The sequence below is a fragment of the Gorilla gorilla genome, chromosome 16 (assembly GCF_029281585.2).
Source record: "Gorilla gorilla gorilla isolate KB3781 chromosome 16, NHGRI_mGorGor1-v2.1_pri, whole genome shotgun sequence".
Taxonomy (NCBI): Eukaryota; Metazoa; Chordata; class Mammalia; order Primates; family Hominidae; genus Gorilla; species Gorilla gorilla.
Window position 1 is genome coordinate 84,348,113 of NC_073240.2, and position 26,915 is coordinate 84,375,027.

At 41.9% G+C, this 26,915-nt stretch overlaps 2 protein-coding genes across 2 annotated transcripts in view; one reads left to right on the forward strand and one right to left on the reverse strand.

Moving 5' to 3' along the window:
• The first annotated feature begins 60 nt into the window (after positions 1–60).
• WHAMM (WASP homolog associated with actin, golgi membranes and microtubules) lies at positions 61–25,081 on the forward strand. The gene is made up of 10 exons (XM_031002349.3): positions 61–793; positions 3,585–3,758; positions 7,141–7,291; positions 8,364–8,533; positions 9,766–9,931; positions 13,531–13,718; positions 16,875–16,961; positions 17,216–17,311; positions 21,079–21,559; positions 23,693–25,081. Exons 1-10 carry the CDS (start codon positions 173–175, stop codon positions 23,998–24,000), a joined length of 2,442 nt encoding a protein of 813 aa, XP_030858209.3. The 5' UTR covers positions 61–172; the 3' UTR covers positions 24,001–25,081.
• A 95-nt stretch (positions 25,082–25,176) lies between these two features.
• HOMER2 (homer scaffold protein 2) overlaps positions 25,177–26,915 on the reverse strand; it is a 147,541-nt gene continuing 145,802 nt past the window's right edge. Inside the window, exon 11 of the transcript XR_008671716.2 lies at positions 25,177–26,255. The gene's annotated coding sequence lies outside the window, so the exon portion shown is untranslated. The remainder of the gene's footprint in view (positions 26,256–26,915) is intronic.

Consider the following 26,915-nt stretch of genomic DNA (forward strand, 5'->3'; position numbering starts at 1 on the left):
TGTAAGCCCCACCTCCGGCAGCCAGCCAATCAGAAGTGCCGGGGGCCGGGGGGGCACTGACGCGGTTTCGATTCCAGCGAAAAATGCTTTGGCTCAGACTGTCCCGTGACAGGCGGTGCGAGGAGGCCAGGCCCGCGCCCGCCGAGCCCTAGGGCCGCTGCTGCCGACAGCCATGGAGGACGAGCAGCCTGACAGCCTGGAGGGCTGGGTGCCGGTCCGGGAGGGCCTCTTCGCCGAGCCCGAGAGGCACCGGCTGCGCTTCCTGGTGGCCTGGAACGGCGCGGAGGGCAAGTTCGCTGTGACTTGTCACGACCGTACCGCGCAGCAGCGGCGGCTGCGCGAGGGGGCCCGGTTGGGGCCCGGGCCCGAGCCCGAGCCCAAGCCCAAGCCCGAGGCCGCCGTGTCCCCGCCCAGCTGGGCCGGCCTGCTCTCGGCCGCGGGGCTCCGCGGCGCGCACCGGCAGTTGGCGGCGCTGTGGCCGCCTCTGGAGCGCTGCTTCCCGCGGCTGCCGCCGGAGCTGGACGTGGGCGGCGGCGGGGCCTGGGGTCTGGGGCTTGGGCTGTGGGCGCTGCTGTGGCCGACGCGCACGGGTCCCGGCGAGGCGGCGCTGCAGGAGCTGTGCGGGCAGCTGGAACGCTATCTGGGCGCGGCGGCCGACGGCTGCGGCGGCGCCACAGTGCGCGACGCACTCTTCCCGGCTGAGGGCGGCGCGGCCGACTGCGAAAGCCCGCGCGAGTTCCGGGAGCGGGCCTTGCGCGCGCGGTGGGTCGAGGCGGACGCGCGGCTGCGCCAGGTAAGCGAGGCCCGGTCGCCGGCGTTCGTCCGCGCTTCCGTGGCCTGGGACACTGTGGGAGGCTCCCCCGGCGCCGAGAGCCCTGGCTGACGGCTGACGGGGAGGAGCCGGCGGGCGGAGAAGGCCGCGGGCTCCCCAGTGCCCTCACCTGCGCGGGACCGCTGCGGGAAACCGGCGGGAGCTGCGGGAGGGTCTGCAGAGAGGACAAGCGAAGTTAGAGCCTAGTGTACTTGCAGCTGGGAGCTGGGCTAGGCCCCCAACCTTTGCCCTGAAGATGCTGGCAGAGCAGGATGTTGTAACAGGAAATGCCAGAAATATTGCAAGCAAAACTGAAAACAACCCATCCATGTAGGAAAGAATAACACGGACTAAATGTAAGCAATTCCTGTGTATGAGGGGACGTCGCAAATGGGATAAAATGGTTTAGAGGAAGAAATGGCTTTTAGGAAATAGGGTGTTTTAAGTAATATATACTTGGTCAAATGGAAAGCCGGCAGAAGGTGAACTTTATTCATCAGTTTGGAATGACCGCGTTAGTGCCCTTTTAAGCTTGAAAGAGGTAGTTTGAGAGAGTAATTATTAGAGGTAGTTTGAGAGAGAGTAATTATTTGAGTGGTAAACTTACTGAACCTAAGGGGAGGGGGAAGTACAAGTTCACAGAAGGGTTTAGGAGAAAATATGCCTTCTAAATCCACACCCACAGTTTATTAAGGAGAGCCAGGCTGGAGTCTCGGCTCACTGCTGTTATTAACCTGAATGATTTTTTTCTGTGCATTCTTCTGAGGAAGGGGAAGTGAAGAGAAGAATTCAGCCTAAACTAAATATAGAATAAGCTTTCCAAATTAAAATGGGTTTATAAAAGGAGCTCGTTAGTGGGGTCATTTTTGTACCGTGGGTTTTATGTGTAAATATCTACACACCCACTTCTCGTGTTGATTTCACTTTAGAATATGAGGAAACCTCAGGGGAGTTTCAGGCCAGTCAGCGTTTGATCTTCAACTTTATCGTTTTCACCTTAGGATATGAGGAACCCACAGGGGAGTTTCAAAAATGATATCATTTTGTATCAGACTTGTTTTTTACACACTCGGTTTCTCACAGAGATAGGTGGGTTCTCCTTAAAATCGAACATGTTTATGATGTATTTTACTGTAGTAAATACTATCAGAAAAGTTATAGTTTTCCCAAATTTAAGTTCACTCTGGGGTACTGTAGCATGAATGTAGTTCATACTGTTGAGCTAGCCGTTCACGTTAGTGTAGTTCACATATTTATCTGGAACTTAAAAATGAGGGATTGGGAGAGGAAGCTTAAATTCAAAACATGTTCAAATATATAATTTTAATATTTAGAATGGAAAAGCAATTGATTCTAGAATTAGACCAATTGCTAGTATTGCTAGGATATATAAAATGAAGCTGAATGTTTTAACTCTGGAATTTTTCTGAATAGTTTAAGAAATAAGGCTGAAATGTATCACTTGCCTTAAGTTTACTTTTGCGTGTGTGTTTTAATTTTGTTCAGTGAGGCTTTCACTTAAAAAAAAACCCCATAATGTTATTACCTGGATAAAAAACTATAGCTGAAAGTAGATCACTTTATCCTTAAGCAGAAGGATGGAAATAGGAGAATTTAAGAATGTATTGGTTGAAAAAAATCTATATTATTTGATTTTATTTCTCTTCTTCTGGGAGTAAAATAATTTCCTACCAAGTGAGTCCACCTAGATTATACACTGTTCAGTTTATTTTCTGCCCTGCAGCAGAAGCAGTAACCAGCAGAGACTGGAACCACAGTTGAGGCTCTGTAAATGAGGTGACTGCTAAGGGCTTCATGGGAATATTAATCTGGGGCATTAAGAGAATCAACATGCTGAAGTACTTGGAGACAGCTCTGTAATGTTTTATGAGGTCTTTTTTTTAAATTTTTTTCGAGATGGAGTCTTGGCACTGTGGCCCAGGCTGGAGTGCAGTGGCGCCATCTTGGCTTACTGCAACCTCCGCCTCCCGGGTTCATGCTATTCTCCTGCCTCAGCATCTCGAGTAGCTGGGACTGCAGGCGCCCGCCACCACGCCCGGCTAATCTTTTGTATTTTTAGTACAGACAGGGTTTCACCGTGTTAGCCAGGATGGTCTCGATCTCCTGACCTCGTGATCCGCCCGCCTCAGCCTCCCAAAGTGCTGGGATTACAGGCGTGAGCCACCACGCCTGGCCCTTACGAGCTTTAAAAAGGAATACAGCCTCACAACACCTTTACAGTCAGAAAAGTGAAATGAAAAAATATCCACAACCTCAAACCTTCTTTTGGGTCCCTTTCGCTGCATACTTAGCGCATAGTTGAGATTAAATTTTGCACTCTGTCTCTCCATTTAATATTATAAAAGTCTCCTTTTTTTTTTGAAATGGAGTTTCGTTCTTGTTGCCCAGGCTGGAACCACTGCCTCCCAGGTTCAAGCTATTCTCTGCCTCAGCCTCCCCAGCAGCTGGGATTACAGGTGTGAGCCACCATGCCTGGCCAAAAGTCTCCATATTATTAAACAATCTTCAGAAGCACAGTGCTGAATGACTACAGTAATAATATTCTGCCATGGATATATCATACTTTTCTTAACCATTCTTGTTTTATTGGGCATTTTTGATGGAGGATGATAACATTTTCATATTTAATCAGTATTTAAAATTGATGTATTAAAAGTTGAGAACATGAAGGTTTCTTTTGTTTAGTTTTGTTTGTTGGGTATGTATTAAATATACTGTCCTAACTTGAGCTTTATTCACATTTGCTTTCTAGGTTATTCAAGGACACGGAAAAGCCAACACCATGGTAGCATTAATGAACGTTTACCAAGAGGAAGATGAAGCATACCAGGAATTGGTTACCGTGGCAACCATGTTCTTCCAGTACTTATTGCAGCCATTTAGGGCTATGCGAGAAGTTGCAACTTTATGTAAGCTTGATATTTTGGTATGTTTTTTTAAAATTTTTACTTTATCAGACTTACTATTTGTCATAAATTATTTCTTTATTTACACTTAATGTTCAATCTCTGTTTGTACTTTGTTTGGGTTTACCATTATGTTTATTTATTTACTTATTTATTGATAGAGATGAGGTTTTGCCATGTTGCTCAGGCTGGTTTCGAACTCCTGAGCTCAAGCAGTCTGCCCACCTCGGCCTCCCAAAGCACAGCATTACATGTGCCTAGTTTACCCTTATATGTAAATATTGAGTTTATATTTAAAATTGATAGAAAATGAAGACATTTACGTTGGTCATCTTAATAGCTTAAGATTCCTACAGATTTGAAAGAGTTCAATGTTTTTTCTGGTGATGATTTTTTTTTTTGAAACAGGGTCTCCGTTTGTCAGCCAGGCTGGAGTGCAGTGGCATGATCTTGGCTCACTGCAACCTCCTCCAGGTTCAAGCGACTCTTCTGTCTCAGCATCCTGAGTAGCTGGGATTACAGGTGTGTACCACCACGCCCAGCTAACTTTTTTTGTATTTTTAGTAGAGACGGGGTTTCACCATGTTGGCCAGGCTGGTCTTGAACTCCTGACCTCAAGCGAGCTACCTGTCTCAGCCTCCCAAAGTGCTGGGATTACAAGCATGAGCCACTGCACCTAGCCTGATGAATTGTTTTTGATGTGTTGTTTATTTGCTTCAGCTTGTTTTCCTCTAAGGACTTATGCAGATTTCTTAAAATAAGATGAAAATTTAAATAGCAGGACCCTAGATTGTAATTCAGTAACTTAAATTTTAGTAAATGCTGTTATCACTCTTGCTTCATTGAGCCATCAGACAACCCTGTGACATCATTCAGAAAAGGCATTCTTATTCCAGTGTTACAAGTGAATCTAGAGTCCAGAGGAGTTAAACAGCTTGCCTTGGGTCTCAACAACAGGAATCAGAAGACACCTAAGAGGTCTCTTGGTTTCTGCCCCCTGCACTGGGCCATCTTTCCACATATAATCTCATGACCCCTGCCAGATCTGATTGTATTATAAAAATAGTATCACATTTAGATGAGAGTCATGCCACTCTAACCTGTGGATAAAGTTGTTCTGTTCATTATTTTGAAAGTCTATTATTTGGAAAGTCTACTTCTTGCATACATTTTTCCTTTCTTCTTTTTTTTTGAGATAGAGTTTTGCTCTTGTTACCCAGGCTGGAGTGCAATGGCGCAGTCTCAGCTCATCGCAACCTCTGCCTCCTGGATTCAAGCAATTCTCTTGCCTCAGCCTCCTGAGTAGCTGGGATTACAGGCATGTGCCACCACGCCCAGCTAATTTTGTATTTTTTTAGTAGAGACGGGGTTTCTTCATGTTGGTCAGGCTGGTCTCGAACTCCCGACCTCAGGTGATCTGCCCGCCTTGGGCTCCCAAAGTGCTGGGATTACAGACATGGGCCACCACACCCAGCCTATATTTTTCCTTTCTTTTTTTTTTTTTTTTTTTTTTTTGAGACAGAGTCTCGCTCTGTCGCCCAGGCTGGAGTGCAGTGGTGCAGTCTCAGCTCACTGCAAGCTCTGCCTCCTGGGTTCACGCCATTCTCCTGCCTAAGCCTCCCGAGTAGCTGGGACTACAGGTGCCCGCCACCATGCCCGGCTAATTTTTTTGTATTTTTAGTAGAGACGGGGTTTCACCGTGTTAGCCAGGATGGTCTTGATCTCCTGACCTCGTGATCCGCCCGTCTCGGCCTCCCAGAGTGCTGGGATTACAGGCGTGAGCCACCGCACCCGGCCTGTTTTTCATAAAAGGTGTTTTAAGATATCACTCACAGATTTTATATATATATATAATGTACAATTCAGTGATTTTTAGTATATTCAAAGTTGTGCAGTGGTCATTACTATGTAATTTCAGGACATTTTCACCCCCAAAAGAAACCCTGTACCCTTTAGTCACTCGCAACCCTGGGCAACCACCAATCTACTTTCTGTCTCTGTGGATTTCCCTACTCTGGACATAGCAACAGCATTATTCAATATGTGGTCCTTTCACTCAGCACAATGTTTTCAAGGCTAATCCACGTTGGAGCAAATATCAGGATTTCATTTCTTTTTATTGCTGAGTAATATTCATTGTATGGATATATCACATTTTATTCATCAGTTGATGGACATTTGGGTTGTTTCCACTTTTTGGCTATTATGAATAATTCTGCTGTGAATGTGTGTAAGTTTCTATGTAGACATATGTTTTCATTGCTCTTGTGTACGTACTAAGGAGTAGGATTGCTGGGTCCTATGATTACTCAATGTTTAACGTTTTGAAAGACTGCCAGACAGTTTTCCAAAGTGGGTGCATATTTTATATTCCCAAAAGCAGTAAATGAGGGTTCCGGTTTGTCCACATTATCACCAGCACTTGTTACTGTGTGTCTCTTTGGTTACAGCCATCCTAGTGGGTGTGAAGTGGTATCTCGTTATGGTTTTGATTTGTAATTCCTTGTCGGCTAAGTTGTACATATTTCTTAGGCTTTGTAGAAGAAAAATTGCATATTAGATGACATAGCAGTACATGTCTTAGTTCAGGCTGTTATAACAAAGTACCATAGATTAGTGGCTTATAAACAACAGAACTTTTTTTTCACAGTTCTGGAGGCTGGGTAGTCTGAGATCAAGGTGCTCACAGATCCAGTGTCTTGTGAGGGCCAGTTTCTTAATTTGTAGATGACTGTCTTGCTGTGTCTTCGCATGGTGAAGAGCAGAGAAAGAGAGATCCTGTGTCTTCTCTTCTTTTTATAAGGGCATTAATCCCATTCTTGAGGGTTCCACCCTCATGACCTAATTACCTCCCAAAGGCCCCATCTTCAAATATGATCACACTGGGGATTTAGGCTTCAACATATGCATTTTGGGGGGACCCAAACATTCAGTCCAATACCAGTACATGTTATAAGCATGAATATACAGATACTATATTTTAGGTGATTATATTACATATCCCTAAAAGAAACAGTAACAACAGCTAATACTTAAGTGCTGTGTTCCAGGCCCTATGCTGAGTGCTTGACAACACAGATCACTCATTTAAACAATTGTGTATTATTATTAATAGAAGCATAAGTTGACAACATTCCTCTCTAGAAAAAGTTATTCTAGGCATGTGAAGTGAAAGTGGGTTTTTTTTTCCCTTTATGCCCCAGAGTGTCCTTTTGTCTTACAGGTGGTGCTCAGCTTAGAGCCTTATTCATACACAGTAAGGGACTGCTGAATGAATGAAAATTTAATTGACTGAGTAGTAGTGTAGTTAAATTAATCCATGTGACCAATTTCCTTTCAGTTTCCTAATGGCTCTACATAACTATTAGCTCTTACTAAGACAATTTTCCCTTCTGTCTGTAGAAGTCTTTGGATGAGGATGACCTAGGTCCTAGAAGGGTAGTTGCCCTGGAGAAAGAAGCTGAAGAATGGACCAGACGGGCTGAAGAAGCTGTCGTCTCTATTCAAGATATCACAGTGAATTATTTTAAGGAGACAGTAAAAGCATTAGCAGGTGATAATTTAAAAAATGCTATACGAAGATACATGTAATTGATTGTCATTTTATTCAAATACCATTTGAGTCCCTCTTACGCACTAGGTACTATGTTTTCTAGGTGCTGAGAATTCAGTGTCAAGCGTTAAGAGACGTTGTACAGTCTGGTGAAGGGAGAGAAATCTTAATTATCTATTCATTGAAGCACATGGAAAATGGCAGTGACAATAAATGGCACAAAGAAGAGAGACATGGGCTCTGAGGGTCTGTGAGAGAGAAATTGGGCTTGATCAGGGTGGTGGTCACTGAAGGCCTCTGAGAAGTGGCGCTTGCCCCAATATCTGAAGGGTAAATGGAAGTTGAGAGAAAATAAAAAGTGAGGAGTATTCCGGGCAGAAGGAATAGCACTGCCAAAGGGCCCCTGCCTTGAGGGAAGTTGGCAAATTAGGAGCTTAAAGAAGACCTGCGGGGCTGGATCGCAGAGAGTGCAGGACAGTGTGGTATGAGGGAAAATGCTAGCCAGACAGGCAGGGGTCAGACCATGCAGGGGCTTGTGGGCTGGGTGAAGGACTTTTTTTTACTCTTAAATAATTGTTGATAAAAACACCAAGTAGGAAACAACGTCTGTCAGTTTGTTAAGTTATGGTACCTTCATAAAACAGAAAACTACGTAGCTTTTAAGCATGATTCTTGATTTTTTTTTATGAGTGGCAAGAGTTTCTGATATATTGTGCAGAATCAACAAGATATAAAGCAGAATGATGATCCTGGTTTTGTGGTCAAACTATCCATATGAGCCTGTCTGTCTAGCTAGACATAGAAACAGTATGGAAGCAAGTGTGCCAAAATATAAGAAGCAGTTGCCTCAACTAGGTGAGATCATGACTTACTGTCTTTTTAAAAATGGAGTACCTAAAATTTTATATCAATGAACATGTATTATTTTTATAATAATAAAAAAGTAAATAAAATTTCTTTTAAAAAAGGATGTTCTGCAGGTAGTATGGAGGCAATAAAAAAAGATTAGCTCATGATAAATGTTTCCCTTTTTAATGAGGTGTAATTATATTTTATTTTTATAATCCAACAGGAATGCAGAAAGAAATGGAACAGGATGCGAAGAGATTTGGTCAGGCTGCCTGGGCCACAGCAATTCCCAGGTTGGAAAAACTTCAGCTAATGCTAGCTCGAGAGACTCTGCAACTCATGAGAGCGAAAGAGTTGTGTTTAAATCACAAAAGAGCTGAAATTCAGGGAAAGGTAAGACAAAGATAAACATAACTTTGTTTTAAAAATACACTTTTATTTTTAAAACATTTTGTATAAATAAAGGATACAAGTGCAGTTTTGTTCCATGGATATATTGTGTAGTGGTGAAGTTTGGGCTTTTAGTGTAATCATCACCTGTATAATGTAATTGTACCTGTTAAATATTTCTCATCCCCCCTCCCACCCTCTTACTCTTCTGAGTCTCCAGTGTCTATTATTCCACACTGTGGATACACATTACTTAGCTCCCACTTATAAGTGAGACCATGTGGTAAAGCACACTTTTATTTTTAGATAGCACTTTTCTTTCCAGGCATCGTTAAAGAGCTTCTTTTCTTCGCTTATTCCAACACCATCTTCTGTGGAAGGTTAGACATAAAGTTTTCCTTTGGTTAAGATGTTTCAAAATACCATACTGTAGGATTCACTTTATAGTAACACCGAGCTCAGTATTGAAATGGGTACTGTACTTGAAAATCAACCCAGCAGTGTTTTCACTACAACTTTAAAATAATCAAAGAGATACTTCACTGCATAGTCACTTAAATTTTTTCCTATAATCTTATGACTTTAAAGCAGAAAACACTGTAAACACCTGTCTTAGTTGGCTCAGGCTTCTATAACAAGATTAAATATCACAGATTGGGTGGCTTAAACAACGGACATGTATTTCTCACAGTTCTGGAGGCTGGAAAGTCCAAGATCAAGGTGCCTGCAGATTCACTGTCCGGTGAGGATCCTCTTCCTGTCTGGTAGACAGCTGCCTTCTTAACTGAGTGCTCATATAGCCTTTCTTCTGTGTGCATGTTTAGAAAGAAAGCGATCCCTCTCTTTCTCTTCTAATAAAGGCACTAATCCCATGATGGGGGTGCTATCCTTTTGACATAATCTGAACTTAATTACTTCCAAAGGACCCACCTCCAAATAACATCACACTGGGAGTTAGAGTGTCAACATACGAATTTTTGGGGGGACACCAATATGCAGTACATAATAATACCTCATTGCCATTTATGTTTCTCAGAACCTAAATGTTTTCCTCTGTTTCAAGGATGAGATAAAGTATTTGCATCACTAGATGAAATGAAAAAGTGTTTCTTTCCTATTTGCTTTGTTATATTTAGTACTGAACAAGGAATAGAAAATAGCTAGAATGCTTCTAAAGTTTGTTTTTAATATACTAATTTATTTTAACTTATTTTTCTTTTTTCTATGAAAATAAGATGGAAGATCTTCCAGAACAAGAAAAAAATACAAATGTTGTAGATGAATTAGAAATACAATTTTATGAAATTCAATTAGAACTATATGAAGTTAAATTTGAGATATTAAAAAACGAAGAAATACTGCTTACTACACAGTTGGACTCTCTTAAAAGACTTATAAAAGGTAAAATTTAAGTATATAGATTGCAATGTTTAAATTATAAATTTAAGGAAATACAGACCATATTATCAATTACTTTTTGTAAATTATAACATCTGAAAATTTCCTAAAGTTTTCCTTCAGTGGTTTATTATTCAAATAATATATTCATTGTTAACACATAGCAAAACAAAGAAAGAAAAATGATTATTACCCCAATCCCATCATCTAGAGATGCTTAGTGGTTGGCTGGGCACAGTGGCTCACGCCTATAATCCCAGCACTTTGGGAGGCCGAGGCGGGCAGATCACTTGAGATTAGGAGTTCCAGACTAGTCTGGCCAACATGGTGAAACCCCATCTCTACTAAAAATACAAAAATACTAAACCCTGTCTCTACTAAAAACACAAAGTCCAGTGTGGTGGCACGTGCCTGTAATCCCAGCTGCTTGGGAGTCTGAGGCAGGAGAATGGCTTGAACCTGGGAGGCGGAAGTTTCAATGAGCCAAGATCGTGCCACTCCACTCTAGCCTGGACAACAGGGCGAGACTCCATCTTGAAAAGGAAAAAAAAAAAAGAGATGCTTCGTGGTAACAATTTGCTCTATAACTTTGTAGATTTTAAAATATGCTGATATATAAAAATATAAATTTTTAACCAAAACTATATAACCAGTTCAGTAACATCTTTTTAAACAATTTTTAATTTTTATGGGTGCATAGTAGATATATATTTTTATGGGTTACATGAGATATTTTGACATAGGCATATAATGCGTAATAGTCTCTTTTTCATTTAATACATAATAACTGTCTTTCTATTTCAGTGAATAATAAAAGTATCAAAATTTTAATGGCTGCATAGTATTCCATTATACGGATATACCATGATTTCCAAATTTCAGGTGTTTTGAACAGTAGTGTAGTGAACTTTACACATGTCTTTGAGTATAGGACAGATTATTTCCTTGGAATAAATTTCTAAGGATGGAATTATTGGGTCAAGGGCAATGTATATTTTACATTTTGATACATAACAGTACAATAATCATCTGCGATACATTTTTCCTCACCTCTGTATTATTTTCTGATTTCTAAATTTCATGCTACATAATGACCCTCTAGATAGGTTGTACATTTAAAATGATGCTCCCAGGCTGGGTGTGGTGGCTCACACCTGTAATTTCAGCACTTTGGGAGGCTGAGTGGGTCAGATCACTTGAGGTCAGGAGTTCAAGACCAGCTTGGCAGACATGTTGAAACCCTGTCTCTACTAAAAATACAAAAATTAGCTGGGCATGATGGTAGGCGCCTGTAATCCCAGCTACCTGGGAGGCTGAGGCAGGAGAATCGCTTGAACCTGGGAGGTGGAGATTGCAGTGAGCCGAGATGGTGCCACTGCACTCCAGCCTGGGCGACAGAGTGTAAGACTCTGTCTCAAAAAAAAAAAAGAAAAAAGATGCTCCCATCAGCAGAATATGAGTGTGTATGTTTCCCAGACTCATGCCATTCTTTTGCATTTTTGCTTACTCGACAGAGAAAATGGCAGTCTTCCAATTTTCATTTACTTAATTATGAGTGAATATTGAACAAAATTTTGTATGTTTATGAGCCATTTGTACTTATTTTATGAAATGCCTATTCATAGTCTTTGTCCATTTTTCTTTGGAATATTTCCTTTCCACATTAAAAATAATATCCTCTATTGTCTGTCATATGTTGCAAATAATCTCCCCTTGTCATTTGCATTTTCTTGCCTTTCAGAAATATATAATTTTTATGAAGTCACGTTTATCAATTTTTTGCCCATGGCTTCTGCTTTTAGTATTATGTCTGGCAATATTCTCCAATCCCAAAATTATGTCAATATATGCTTATGTTTTCTTTTCGTGTGTTTATGATGTTGCTTTTTAAAACATTTAATTCTTTAGTCCAGGTGGAATTTATTTTGATTGTCGTAGGAATTGAACCTTTCCCTCAAATTGTTAAGCAGTCCCAATCACTGATTTTAAAAACATTTTCCCTAGATGTTTAACATTTCTCAAGTTAAACATTAGATTGACTTTGGTCTGTTTCTGTGTTGTTCTCCTCCATTGGTTTGTGAGTGGCTTCTGCTGCTGGCTCCATACCGTTCCCATGACTGTACCTTGGAAGCACATTTTAGGGTCTGGTAAGGCAAGTACCTCCCCCATTACTTCTCCACAAGTTTTCTGACTATTTTCACTCCTTTATTCTTCCAGATGAAATTTAGAATCAAGTTCAAAACAAAAACTCGTTGGAATTTTGATTGTGATTTTGCTTAAAATTAGAGATTACTTTGGGGAGAATAGTGGTCTTTGCAATTTTGAATCTTCCTACCCAAGAACATGGTATGTCTCTCTCCATTTATTTAAATCTTTTTTCCTAAAGTTCCTCTAAGTTTAATAAATTTCTTCACATAGATCCTGAACTTTTAGTTTAATCCTGAGTATTCAGAATTTTTTGCAGTAGTTTCAGGTTATAAGCATTTTACATATTTAGGAAAAAAATTACATTAAAAAAAGAAGTTAATCTGGAAGGATGCATGCCAGATTGTTCATAATGTTTTTCCTCTGAGAATGACTCAGAAGGTTTGGGGAAGGAGCAAGACAATTTCACTGTTTTATGTACTTCTGGAGGGTTTGAATTTGTTACAGTAAGCGTGGCTTTAAAAAAAATCAATATGTAATCAAGATTATATATGACTAAGACATCTTAATAATATATTGCTGGTAGAATATAAGTTGCCTTTCTGGAGGGCAGTTTGTCAATGGGTATCAAGATCCTTAAATATTTATCTGCTAAGGAAGTGATAAAAAGTGTACACAAAGATTTATACAGGGATGTTCATCACAGTGAAATGAATAATAGTGGAACATTGGAACAGCCTAACAACATGGACTGCTTAAATTAGAGAATACTATGCTGCCATTAAAATTTATCTTTTTTAATTTTTTTTTATTTTTGGAGATGGAGTCTTGCTCTGTTGCCCAGGCTGGAGTGCAGTGGCACGATCTTGGCTCACTGCAACCTCTGCCTCCCAGGTTCATGCTGTTCTCCTGCCTCAGCCTGCCAGGTAGCTCGGATTATAGGCACGCACCACTGTGCCTAACTAATTTTTGTATTTTTAGTAGAGACGGGGTTTTGCTGTGTTGGCCAGGCTGGTCTTGAACTCCTGACCTCAGGTGTTCCGCCTGCCTTGGCCTCCCAAAGTGCTGGGATTACAGGCGTAAGCCCCTGCGCCTGGCCTAAAAATGTATTTCCATCCCATGGAAAATGTTCTTTTAGAACTCCATTGATATGTGTAGCTATGTAAGTAGTATGTGTATGTGTGTGTGCATGTGTATATATACATATGTCTATATACACGTATATATATGCATACACTACATGTATATACACATGCTACTTACATACATGTATATAGTCATGTATATATATACATGTGTGCATGTATATTACATATACACATATTTTTCATATATGTTAATAGTGCTTCTCAGTGGTGGGATTACAAGTGATCTTTATTTTCCTTACATTTAAAAAAATTCAATGCATTTTTTAAAATAATAAAATATGTTTTAAACAATCATTAATACATTTTTAGAAAAACAGGATGAAGTTGTCTATTACGATCCATGTGAAAATCCAGAGGAACTTAAAGTCATTGACTGTGTGGTGGGGCTGCAGGATGATAAGAATTTGGAAGTGAAAGAACTCAGAAGGCAGTGCCAGCAGCTGGAGTCTAAACGGGGCAGGATCTGTGCCAAAAGAGCCTCTCTCCGGAGTAGAAAGGTAGGTATGCTCAGAGCGGCTTTCTTTTCTTTTCTCTTTCAGAGATTTATTCTTGTATGAAGGATAAAGGTATTGAAATAAGGTTTTTAGCAACACAGTTATTACATTTTGTGTGCTTATGTACTTATCCATGGCTATAGTTAAAATGCTTTTAAATATTTTTCTTAAAAATATTTTTTTTCTTGGGATTTAAGCATTTAGCAAATCTCAAGGTTTTAATTTATTCATTCAACAACTATTTGTTGAATGCCCATTGCATACACAGGCACACAGGCACTTTATTTTTATTTTTTTGAGACAGAGTCTTGCTCTGTCACCCAGGCTAGAGTGCAGAGGCATGATGTTGGCTCACTGCAACTTCTGCCTCCTAGGTTCAAGCGATCCTCATGCCTTGGCCTGCCAAGTAGCTGGGTTTACAGGCACGCGCCAGCATGCCCAGCTAATTTTTGTATATTTTGTAGAGATGGGGTTTCGCCATGTTGGCTAGGCTGGTCTTGAACTCCTGACCTCAAGTGATCCGCCCACCTTGGCCTCCCAAAGTGCTGGGATTACAGGTGTGAGCCACCGCCCCTGGACCACAGTACTTTAAAAACCACAATAGGTAGAAACTCTATTTCTAATAGCCAACTATAACAATTCTAAATATATTTTACTGTAAATTATTGAGTACACAAAAGAATTACAGATAACAATATTCAGCTCACCTCAGACATTATATTTGGTGATTTTTTTTCTTAGTTTTTAAAAATCCATGAATACATAAAAAGATAACACTAAGAAATTTAATTTTCTCTGACAGAAAAGGAAGCTCCTATATATCATTTTTATACAGACTTTTATATGTATTTACTCATATTTACTATACTTTTCTCTTTTTTTTTTTTTTTTTTTTTTTTTTAAACAGAGTCTCGCTCTGTCTCCCAGTCTGGAGTGCAGTGGCGCAATCTCAGCTCACTGCAACCTCCACCTCCCAGGTTCAAGTGAGTCTTCTGCCTCAGCCTCCCGTGTAGCTGGGATTACAGGCGCCTGCCACCACACCCGGCTAATATATATATATGTATTTTTTTGAGATGGGAGTCTCACTCTGTCGCCAGGCTGGAGTGCAGTGGCACGATCTCGGCTCACTGCAACCTCCGTCTCCAGGATTCAAGCCTGCCTCAGCCCCCTGAGTAGCTGGGATTACAGGCATGTGCCACCACCCCTGGCTAATTTTTGTATTTTTAGTAGAGACGGGGTTTCACCATGTTGGCCAGGCTGGTCTTGAACTCCTGACCTCAGGTGATCCACCCGCCTCGGCCTCCCGAAGTGCTGGGATTAAGGGCATGAGTCACAGCGCCTGGCCACACCCAGCTAATTTTTGTATTTTTAGTAGAGACGGGGTTTCACCATGTTGGTCAGACTGGTCTTGAATTCCTGACCTCAAGCAATCCACCTGCCTCAGCCTCCCAAAGTTCTGGGATTAGAGGCGTGAGCCACTGTGCCCAGCCTACTATACTTTTCTTATTAGAATTAAGAAAACATGAAAATTGTGACTTTTGTAGCTTATAAAAATGTTCATTACTCTTCCATGTAAATACAAATACTTAAGAAAAACTTGGCTAGGTGCCATGGCTTATGCCTGTAATCCCAGCACTTTGGGAGGCTGAGGTGGGAGAATCACTTAAGGCCAGAAGTTCAAGACCAGGGACAACACAGTGAGACCTCATCTCTATGGTGCGCACCTATAGTCCCAGCTACTTAAGAGGCTGAGGCAGGAGGATCGCTTGAAGCCAGGAGGTTGAGGCTTCAGTGAGCTATGATTGTACCACTGCACTTCAGCTGGGGTGATACAACAAGACCCTGTCTCTAATAAAAAAATAAAAATAAAAAACTTTGTTAGAAGAGTATATTCTTTGCATGTTTGTGTTTAAGAATTGTACTTCTGGATTTAGGAACTGTTATTCAGAGGATTTGAAGATATACAGGCATTTGCCCTTTGCTCCACATTTCAGAAAACCCATGAGCCCCAGGAGGACTCTCCTTTGGCACTCCCATGGTGCTGTGGATGAACAGATGCCTCCATCTCCTTGGCAGTGTTTTATATATATATATATATATATATATATATATAAAATGCTTCTATGCCTTCTCTTATCCAGACTTGGAGCATTAACCTTCACTCTCAAGATATAATCACTCCCCCTACCCCATTTAGAGGAGCTCTTTCCACTGATTCTGGAAATGTTGGAATTTGGAAGGCACTCAGTTAATAGAATGGTAGTTGAGGTGAGCTATCAACTTGGGTTCAAATCACAGCTTGGCCACTTAGGTAGCCTTGTGACCTTAGGCAAATTACTTAAATCTCTTTCGAGCTCACAGTTTTCTCATCTGTTAAAAGAGGATGATAGGCCAGTGCGGCACCCGTAATCCCAGCTACTCGGGAGGCTGAGGCAGGGGAATAGCTTGAACCCGGGAGGTGGAGGTTGCAGTGAGCCGAGATCATGCCACTGCACTCCAGCCTGGGCAACAAGAGCGAAACTCAGTCTCAAAAAAAAAAAAAAAAAAAAAAAGATGATAGTGGCAATAATACAAATTTCATGTGAGGATAAAGTATCATAAGGCATGAAAAGTACTTGGCATTGAGGTTGAAACCTACTCAATAAATGTTAGTATTATCTGTATTACTGTATTATTTTTTACATAGATGAAGGATTTTATGTGCATATCGCATATTATATATTGGTATAGTGCGTGGTTAAGCACAGGTGAAACAGTTCTAATTTTTCAGGTATTTGTAGGTTGCTCTGCTTTTGTAGGTATGCTCGGAAATGTGATGAGTATTAATAATGTTATGGGGAAATGTGTTTAAACAGTCACATTAAAACATTGTTGGGACACATCCCATTTAAGAATGGGGACTGCCTATGTGTCCTCTCATGGTTGGTGGATTGTTTTTCATCTTTTAAAGCACTCTGCTGGGAACAAATTATTTCCGTAAGCAGCCAGGCAACCCTCATCATAGACTGTGGAGGAGACAGTACCATTGGGCCGCTCCAGAACTAATATTAATGAATGCCTTACACTATAGCCCAAATGCAGTGCTTTTTTCTTTTAATCTTTTATGCTATACCAGGGTAATATTAAAAACCATGTAGGTGATTTGTATTATTCCACCAGGATCAGTGCAAAGAAAATCATCGGCTCAGATTGCAACAGGCTGAAGAAAGCATAAGATACTCTCGTCAGCATCACAGTATTCAGATGGTGAGTCTCCTCCGAAGGAAAATGTTCTATGTTTGTGTAGCGTGACATGCAGGCCTAGACTTGTGGAAACTGGAGTTGCGCTACCCTGGACCTGCAGCTGTCAGCCATTAGCCTCCAGGTCTGCAGCCTGGGCGCAGCCTTGGGGTGGTAATGTTGGGGTACAGCCTCTTTCTTTGCTGAGACATTTTTATTGTATGCCAAGACATTTTTTGTAATGTTGAGCAATTTACAAATATACATTTGTTTAAATATAGAAAAGAGACAAGATAAAAGAAGAGGAGCAAAAGAAAAAAGAATGGATCAACCAAGAACGTCAAAAAACACTCCAACGATTGAGATCATTTAAAGATGTAAGTTCTATAAACAATCACCTCATCTACACTTTTGGGGAAATAACTGAAGACCACCCTAAAAAAAGATGAAAGTATGAAGTATTAAGAACAGGTCATTCAGAACGTGAAACATTTAAAAAATACCATTATTTCTGGTATATCAATAAAAAACAACAAAAATAGAATATCAGTGATTCAAAACCCATGATACAAAATAACTGCTGTTTTTGACATCACAATACGCTTGGGTTCCTGCTCTGCACTCCTCACTGAGTAGTCCTAACTGGCACTGGTGGTTTAGATTGGCAGGGAAAACTGAAAACTGTTCAACTCCCTTGACTTTAGCTGGCATTTCCCCTCATTTGTAATAAACAATTCTTTAAAATGTTATCCAGGCAGCATTGTGATATAAGTGTAGTGAAAGTGCCCTGTTAAAAGTAAAATTTAGTGGGGTTTTTTTTGATATCTACAACTTTCTTTTTTCTTTTTTTTGAAGTATATACTTATGAGGATAATGTTATTTTTTTATGCCCTCTGTTCTAGGCCTACATTTGTATTTCCTCCACAAAATGATCCTGAGTCTAATTTTTTTCTATTTGTTGACTTTATTATTAGAGATAAATTCCTTTAAAAAAAGCTGCTATGAAAATTCAAAAAATAATTTTTTGCTTTTATTTTTAATTGACACATAATCATTGTACATATTTATGAGGTATAGTGTGATATTTTGATACAGGTATATAATGTGTAATGATCAAATCAGGGTAATTAGCATATCCATCACCTCAAACATTCATCTAAAGGTAAATAGGTTTTTTAAAACAATGTAAATAGGGAGTCAGGCACGGTGGCTTATGCCTGTAATCCCAGCACTTTGGGAGGCTGAGGCGGGCGGATTGCTTGAGGTCATGAGTTTGAGACCAGGCTGGGCAACATGGTGAAACCCTGTCTCTACTAAAAATACAAAAATTAGCCGGGCATGGTGGTGCATGCCTGTAGTCCCAGCTACTTGGGAGGCTAAGGCACAAGAATCACTTGAGCCTGGGAGGCAGAGGTTGCAGTGAGCTGAACTTGCGCCACTGCACTCCAGCCTGAACAACAGAGTGAGACTCTTCTGTCTCAAAAAAAAAAGTAAATAGGGGCTTATTTAAGAATATCATTGAATTTACTGACTGTAAAACATAGACCTGCTTTCATTCCCCAGCCCCTTCACAAAGACCCAAGTTTATTGTAGCCCCCAAAAACAACCCACTTTATCCCAGAAAAGATTCTGGAATAGGTATCAGATGCCTTCTGTATACCAGGCACCATGCTAGGCACTTCACATTCACTCTCACTTAGTTCTTGAAACAGCCTGGTGAGATAGTTTCATCACCACTTTACAAATGAGTAACCAAGGTTCAGAATGGTTGGTTACACAACTTAGTTCAAGGTTAAACAGCAGGAATTGAAGCCAGGTCTTACTCCAGAGCCACACAGGGCTTTTCAGCCTGGGCAACACATCCACATCCCCTGGAGAGCTTCTTCTAAGTACTAAGGCCCAGCCCCACCCATAGAAATTCTGATGTGATTGCCCTGGATCGGGGCCTGGGTGTGAACTGCAGCAGGAAGCATGAATTGAAGGAGATGCATGAATACCAGATGAACGCAGAGCCAGTGAGGTAGAGAGGAACTGGCTGGTCGCCATCACCAAGAGAGTTTCGATGAACAGAATGGAGTCAGTGTGGAGGAAGGGATCCAAGGGCAACCAGCCCATCTCCTCAGCCCTCACTCAGATCAAGGAATTGTTTGGCAATACAGAAGATTACTTTTTCATGTGTGGGTGATATGAAAATGGGAGGGGTAGGCAGATTTAAAATGACAGAATCAGGCCTCCTAAGCTCCCAGCGAAACTGGAACAATTAGTTAAACGCTAACAAGTTCATCCCAAATTGGGATAAATTACTGGTTTTCTAGTCCAAAAAAGCCCATATGGAGGTATGCACTTGCATGGGGTGATAGGAAAGTCTGTGTGGCTTAAATTTTGGGTAAAAGAATTTAAGAATTCAGTTTCCTTCAGTTTAATGAGCCACCTGTGTGACGAAAGCTCATGGGCTTTTGGGATGTATGGACAGCGGCATCCTGTGTAGAATAAGGGAGTTCTGTGTTTACCAAGAAGTGCCACCCTTGAAGGGGACATAGCCAATTTGAGCACATTTGGAAGGGAGGAAGTAGGAGAGGGAGAAAACTAGAAATAAAATCATGTGATACGTGATATCTGTTGCGATCAAGAAAGTTGTTTGAATAGCTGAAGGGCTGTACGAGGTAAAGGATTTAATTTATCGTGGGTGGACAGACTGTCTGTGCAATATAAGGCAGAACTCGGCCAGACGCCGTGGCTCACGCCTGTAATCCCAGCACTTCAGGAAGGTGAGGCAGGTGGATTGCTTGAACCCAGGAGTTTAAGACCAGCCTGGGCAACAAAGCGAGACCCCGTCTCTACAAAAAAACAAAGGCAGAACTTAACAGTCCAGAGTCACAGTGACATGCTGCAGCCGGGATGCCACAGAGGGCATCCTTGGGTGGTTCAGGGAACCCCAGCATCAGGGATGACCTGATCAGTTGGATGGAGATCAGTTGGATGGAGATCAGTTGGATGACCACTGGAGTTTAGCCCTCTGGCCCAGTTTCTGGGATTCTAATTCTGCTGGCATGGTCTCTGACAGAAGGCTGCAGGACGGCAGCTGCATGGCTGTGTCTGCATCAGGGAGGTTTGGGGGCTTGTCGCCATGACATTGCTATTTGTCCTGAAAGGAGCAGAAAGTGAGGGAAATAGAAATACTCCTTGAGTTTATTATGGATTGCATGGGGTGTGTGTGTGTCCTTGAGTTTATCATGGATTGCATGGGGGGTGTGTGTGTGTGTTTAGGTTTGCATTGATAGGATCATATTGAATTCATCCTTTGCCAGTTTCTTTAACTTAGGTTTTTGAGATATATTCATGTTAATATGTATAGAGCTAGTTCATTTTAATGAGTTCATAGTATTACATTTTATGTTTTATTGGCTAATCAGTGCCTTCTTTAGGGACTTCCTCTCAAGATTAGCTCTTTGTAGGGCTAGGTTTTTCTGTATCAAATGAATACCTGAAAGACCAGAACTTTTTCAATTTACATTTTTTAAATTATGAAATTAACTCTTAAGCCTAAAAGTAAGAGAAAAGAAATATCCACAGGCTCTGTTATAGCTGCCACTTGGAGGTCGACTGTGCTGGCATTTTTCATAGAACTTTTCTCATTTTTAATCATAATACATATTATTTTATATCTGGTTTTCATTGAACACTATCATCTGATTTTTTTCTGATGTTTCAGGCGTTGTACTATTTATCACTTTTTATGGCTTTTTTTTTTTTTTGGAGACGGAGTCTCGCTCTGTCGCCGGCTACTTAATATTTTGAATAGATTTGTCATAATTTTTTCAACAAATATCTTATTATTCATATTTTAGCATTTCTAATTTTCCATACTAAAAGTTGATGACTATTTTCCTCTATATGTATGCTTTCATATCTTCATTTTATTACAGAGAAGGTAATACTTGATCAAAGGATATAAATGCTTATCTTTTTTTTAATCCATGAAAAATGGGTTTGGTAGCAAGGATGGCTGTACAAACAAGGAGTCACTTTGTGAATTAGACCATCCATGCATAGAAACGGATGTGTTTATAGATTTCTAGAAAGTTTCAGCATTTTGATGGTTTGCACTTGTGGCAGATTGCTCACCATGGTTTTTCATTTTCAGAAACGCCTAGCTCAATCTGTCCGAAACACCTCTGGCTCAGAACCTGTGGCTCCAAACCTGCCAAGTGATCTTTCCCAGCAGATGTGCTTGCCAGCTTCCCACGCGGTGTCAGTAATTCACCCGTCCTCTAGGAAAACTAGAGGTGTTCCCCTATCGGAAGCTGGTAATGTGAAAAGCCCCAAGTGTCAAAACTGTCATGGAAATATCCCTGTCCAGGTTTTTGTTCCAGTTGGTGATCAAACACATTCCAAATCCAGTGAGGAATTGTCACTGCCACCACCTCCTCCTCCTCCACCACCACCGCCACCGCCACCGCCGCCCCCACCCCCTCCTCTCCGTGCTCTGTCCTCATCCTCTCAAGCTGCAACTCATCAGAACTTAGGCTTCCGGGCTCCAGTGAAAGATGACCAGCCACGTCCTCTAGTGTGCGAATCACCTGCTGAGCGACCACGTGACTCCTTGGAAAGTTTTTCATGTCCAGGTAATCCACTGGAATTCTGTCCCTGCTCCCCATGAGTTGTTAAGCTGTTGAAGCATTCTAGCTTCAGAAGCCATTATCTTCAAATGGAAATCATTTTTATAATTCTCTGTAGCCTTAAAATATTCCAGTATTTGCTGCCTTGAGTATCATTATTCTTTTATTGGAAAGTTAGTATAGTATAGCCTAAATCGGGTTTCATAAATGTTAATTCAGTTTGAAGAAACCATCTCTATACATTTAATGATCGCATGACTTGGGATTTCTGAGGTTGTTAAAGTATCAACCTATTTGAAGTTTCTTAAGACTTCAGTATGTATTTGATTTCTGCCATTGGAATACTTTTCAATACTGTTTTAAATTATGCTTACTCTTGCATCTCTGAGTCCTTTATAGAATCCAGTTGTTGTATTTCAAGCAGAATACTGGTTGGAAATTACTGTAGAGGCATACTAGCCAGAACGTAGAAGGCTGTTCTTGCAGACTGACTAGCACACTGAGGACCCTTACTATTGGAAATCTTTCTAAAGTGCAATGGGACAGAAAGAAAAAGTGGGCCACTTGTCTTGGCAAGTGCAGTACACTGAATACTCCTGACAGTTTCTTTAATAGGGCTATAGTTCTCACTCAGAATTTGAATTTTGACTTTAGACATTAAGTGTTGAGGAGAATGGCCTAAATCTGCCTAGACTTGGAGCCTACTGCTTTGGGGGGTATGTGTGTGCACTTTAGATAAATCCTAGCAAAATTTATGTAAATTTGTTTTTAAAAGTATGCTTAAGCACCTCCACCTAAACTGTGCAAGGTTACTGTAATAAGTGTTATGAATGATATAACAGTTCCAAACTGTGATTCTGGTTAATTGAGCAATCTGGCTATTCTGAGTTCAGAGCTTCACTGTACCTAGAACCAGGTACAAATGAAAATGTTCAAATATTAGGTGGAGACCCAATGGCCTGTTTCCATGGGGTTTGCAACAACTGCCCTGTGAATGAAAAGAGTTCGCGTGGCTATGTCTAGATCGGACTTTGGAAGTGGGCAGATCTTTGTGGGGTGCCACATTCCCAGCCCAGATTTAATGCACATGGTTTTGGGAAGTTCTGTTCAACTCACAAATGCTGCTAATTCACAGGAAAGAATAAGAAAGTGTGAATTTGCACCAGAGAATGCCCTTGATTGTGAAACCTGTCTCATTACCCCCAGAAAGAAATTGTAACAAGAAGGTGTAAGTTTAAATCCAAAGCAAAATAGCCTTTTGTTAGCCACAGCACGGCCTTTCAATCAGTTTATTAATCTTGAAGCCTTACCTGGAAGATCTCTAAATTAGTGGCCACAGTCAGGCCTGTCTCCAGCAGGCGATAAAAGATTTTTACCCTCTCAGGGGTCTCCAGGTGCCAGAGTGAAAAATAGCTTCTCCTCACCAGCGCCTTGAAGCTCTGATCTAATTGTGTTTTGACAGCATTTCACATCCTCAAAAATAAAGTATGTAAGCCACCTCAGGGTAATGTAGGTGGAATTAAACACATTATATACAGAAAAATGTGCCAGCACCACCCCTCCGGTGGCAGTTCATTGAGTTGCCGGTTAAAGTTTTATTTTAAGCCTTTTCATGTGTAGAAACCTACTCACTCCATTGTCATAGAATGAGTCATCACTGACTAATATCCAAGACTGAAGTTAAATTGAGCAGGATAAATTTTTTTTTTAAAAGATTTCTTTTAGCTGGACAGGGTAATGAAGGAGATACAGCTTCAGAGGTATCCAGGTCACGCACAGTGGGTGAGACTATTCCACCCCAGGCCTCCGTAACACTCTTCAGGATGGGAGGGACAGATCACATTTGTCTTGAAAAACAGTCATTCTAACAAAAGTGCATGCCTGTTCCTGTCAGTTGCTATGGATTTGAAGAAGTTAGCAGAAAGGAAGTGGTTAAGCTAAAACATGAGCTATTCAGCTGTCCTGGATTCAACCAGGGAGCTTATTGTTAGCACGTAATCAAGGCATTTGCTTAATGAAGTGATTATTTGTTTAAATCATGGTGTTAACTGATATGAGATTTCACAATTTCATAGCAGTAATGTCCTGGGAAGGGAAAGTGTTTTATTGATAGTACTAGCTCTGCTTATTCAATTTCAGGATCTATGGATGAAGTGTTGGCCTCCTTAAGGCATGGCAGAGCTACTCTCCGGAAGGTGGAAGTGCCGGCGGTGCGCCCTCCCCACGCCTCAATCAATGAGCACATTCTGGCTGCCATAAGGCAAGGGGTCAAACTGAAGAAAGTTCACCCTGATCTTGGCCCAAACCCCAGCAGCAAACCAACCAGCAACAGACGCACCAGTGACCTTGAGAGGAGCATCAAGGCTGCGCTCCAGAGAATCAAGAGGGTGTCTGCTGACTCTGAGGAGGACAGTGATGAGCAGGACCCTGGCCAGTGGGACGGTTAGGCTCAAGTTTGACAAAGGCACCTGCCACAGTAGGCTTGAATAAAGTGGGTGAGTCTTAGACCTATTGAAAAGCATACTAACAGGGTGCTGATACATGGGCCACATAACACCCCGGAAGATCAGCAGGGCCTTGCGTGGGCTGCTGCAGCATTTTTTTTTTTTTTTTTTTTTTTTTGAGATGGAGTCTCACTCTGTTGCCCAGGCTGGGGTGCAGTGGTGCGATCTTGGCTCACTGCAAGCTCCGCCTCCTGGGTTCACGCCATTCTCCTGCCTCAGCCTCCCGAGTAGCTGGGACTACAGGCGCCACCACCATGCCCAACTAATTTTTTGTATTTTTTAGTAGAGGCGAGGTTTCACCGTGTTAGCCAGGATGGTCTCGATCTTCTGACCTTGTGATCCGCCTGCCTCAGACTCCCAAAGTGTTGGGATTCCAGGTGTGAGCCACCACGCCCGGCCTTTTTTTTTTTCTTTCTTTTGAGACAGAATCTCACTCTGTCATCCAGGCTAGAGTGCAGTGGCGCAATCTTGGCTTACTGCAACCTCCACCTCCCAGGTTCAAGCAATTCTCTGCCTCAGCCTCCCGAGTAGCTGGGATTACAGGCATGCACCACCACGCCGGGCTAATTTTTGTATATTTAAGTAGAGACAGGGTTTCGCTATGTTGGCCAGGCTGATCTTGAACTCCTGACCTCGTGATCCACCTGCCTTGGCCACCCAAAGTGTTGGGATTATAGGCATGAGCCACCGTGCCTGGCCGATGCTGGAGCTTTTATGTGACACGGTGACTCTTAAAACTGGGGAGGGACGTAGAGATGAGAGTTTCACACACCAGCCCATAGGTGGGAATGTCAAGACCCATCGGAAGTGTCGCTGGCCTAAGAGAAGAGCACTTATTTCTCACCATGGCTGATCTAGGATTGTTCCCTGATTCTGAAAGAAGTTTACACTACAATGGTAAGCAGCACTATTAGACTACTGACTGTGGCCTTCTGTGCATATGGAATAATGATTTCTCAGATTTGTAGGTTTGAATGTGAATGTTATTTTATCAGTAATCAGAATAAATTGCTTATATTCAGGAGTTATTTTAAATATTTAAATGAAATTTATTTTAGGCACCAAGCACTACATAAACTCATAATAACTATTTACAATGCATTAGCATCACTCATGGGGTAATGACAACATACCTTAGCTGCTGTAAAAGCAAAGCCTTCCGTGTCTGGGTGGGCTTAAAGTTTTTAATAAGATTTTAGCTAAACATTTGTTTAAGTGAATACTAAGGATGGAGGAATAGTGTTATTTTCCTCAAGTCTTATGCTGAAGTATTTTCTCCTTAAAATTAAATTTTTAAAATCAGGAAAGGGGAAGGGACTGATGCAAAGCAGTCCATTCATTTCTCAGACTGCAAGCATCCCTACTAACCTCATCGCCTTCACTCTGGTGATGTTACTCCTGGGTTTCCACAGAACAAAAGGAATGCACCTCGTTTCCAAAGAAAGTCCTGATATAGAACAGAAATCTTCCTACTTCAGTTTTTTTTTTTTTTTTTTTTTGAGACAGAGTCTTGCTCTGTCAACCAGGCTGGAGTGCGGTGGCATGATCTCAGCTCACTGCAACCTCTGCCTCCTGGGTTCAAGTGATTCTCCTGCCTCAGCTTCTCGAGTAGCTGGGACTACAGGCGTGTGCCACCACACCCAGCTAATTTTTATATTTATTTTTAGTAGAGATGGGGTTTCACCATGTTGGCAGGATGGTCTCAATCTCTTGACCTCGTGATCCGCCCACCTTGGCCTCCCAAATGCTGGGGTTACAGGCGTGAGCCACCACACCTGGCCTTCCAGTGTCTTAACTAACTCTGGCACACAGCAGCTTGAGGGGCCTCAGTTGGCACAGCTGGGAGGGGCGTGAGTCCCTTTCAGCAGCTGCAGCCTGGGCCTCCCTCTGTGGCATGGCCACTGCCAGGTTGCCCACGGGTCTGTCATGTGTGCTACCTTTTCACAATGCAAATCCAACTCCTGTGTATGAATGAATGTGCCTCACTGTGCTGGCCTAGGCCTGATGGGCCAAGCCCTGACTCTGCACTGGCCCCTGTACCCGCCGCTCCCACCCAGGTTCCCAGGGGTGTTCCACTGGGGGACGCAACCTGCGGGCTACTCGCTGGGCATCAGGTCCAGATCCCAGAGACAGGTCCAGTGGCTGTGGCCCAGGCCTCCTTCCCCACCACAGACAGGCCAGGCTCAGCATCAAACTTCCTAGGGAAAGAATTTGGAATTGAAAAAAGTAGCAAAATCAGAACTTTGTGGGACTTTTCTTATGCATATTTTGCAGTTTGGCATTGTTTGTAATTACGTATTTATAATTTCAGTATTTTGAGATACCAGCGAGCTTAATCAGGCTAAAATAATTCTCAGAATTTGCTTTCTAAGGGCTGCCAAACACAAGAGGCCTTTGAAAAAAGGATCCTTTTTCAAAAGAACGTTCTCACAATAAAAGTTCCTGGCCCAATTGTGTCTTCTGTGCATCAACACTTCCCTTCCTCCTCTGGAACCTTCTCTCCTTCCTTTCTCCCTTTTCCTGCTTTTTCCAGCCAAGCCTTGAAGTCAGTCCAGACTTTGGCTTCAGGGAATTCAGAGCCAAGGAAGTGGGGACAAGTGTCTCCTATTGCCCAGCTTCAGAGCTCTCCAGTCAGCCTCCAAAGCACTGCCAGTCTTCACCTCCCCCTGGCTTTCCAGCCCACACAGGAAGAGCAGCCCCTCAGCCTGGCAGACAAAACCCTCAGAGACTTGGTTGCCTCCCCTGGGCAGCCCCTGCCCCTGCCACAGGTTTTAGTCCAGCAATACCATGCTGCTTCCTGCCTGCCCCAAAGGGCCTGCTCTCTTAAGTGCCTGGAATTCTCCCTGCACCCTTCATGT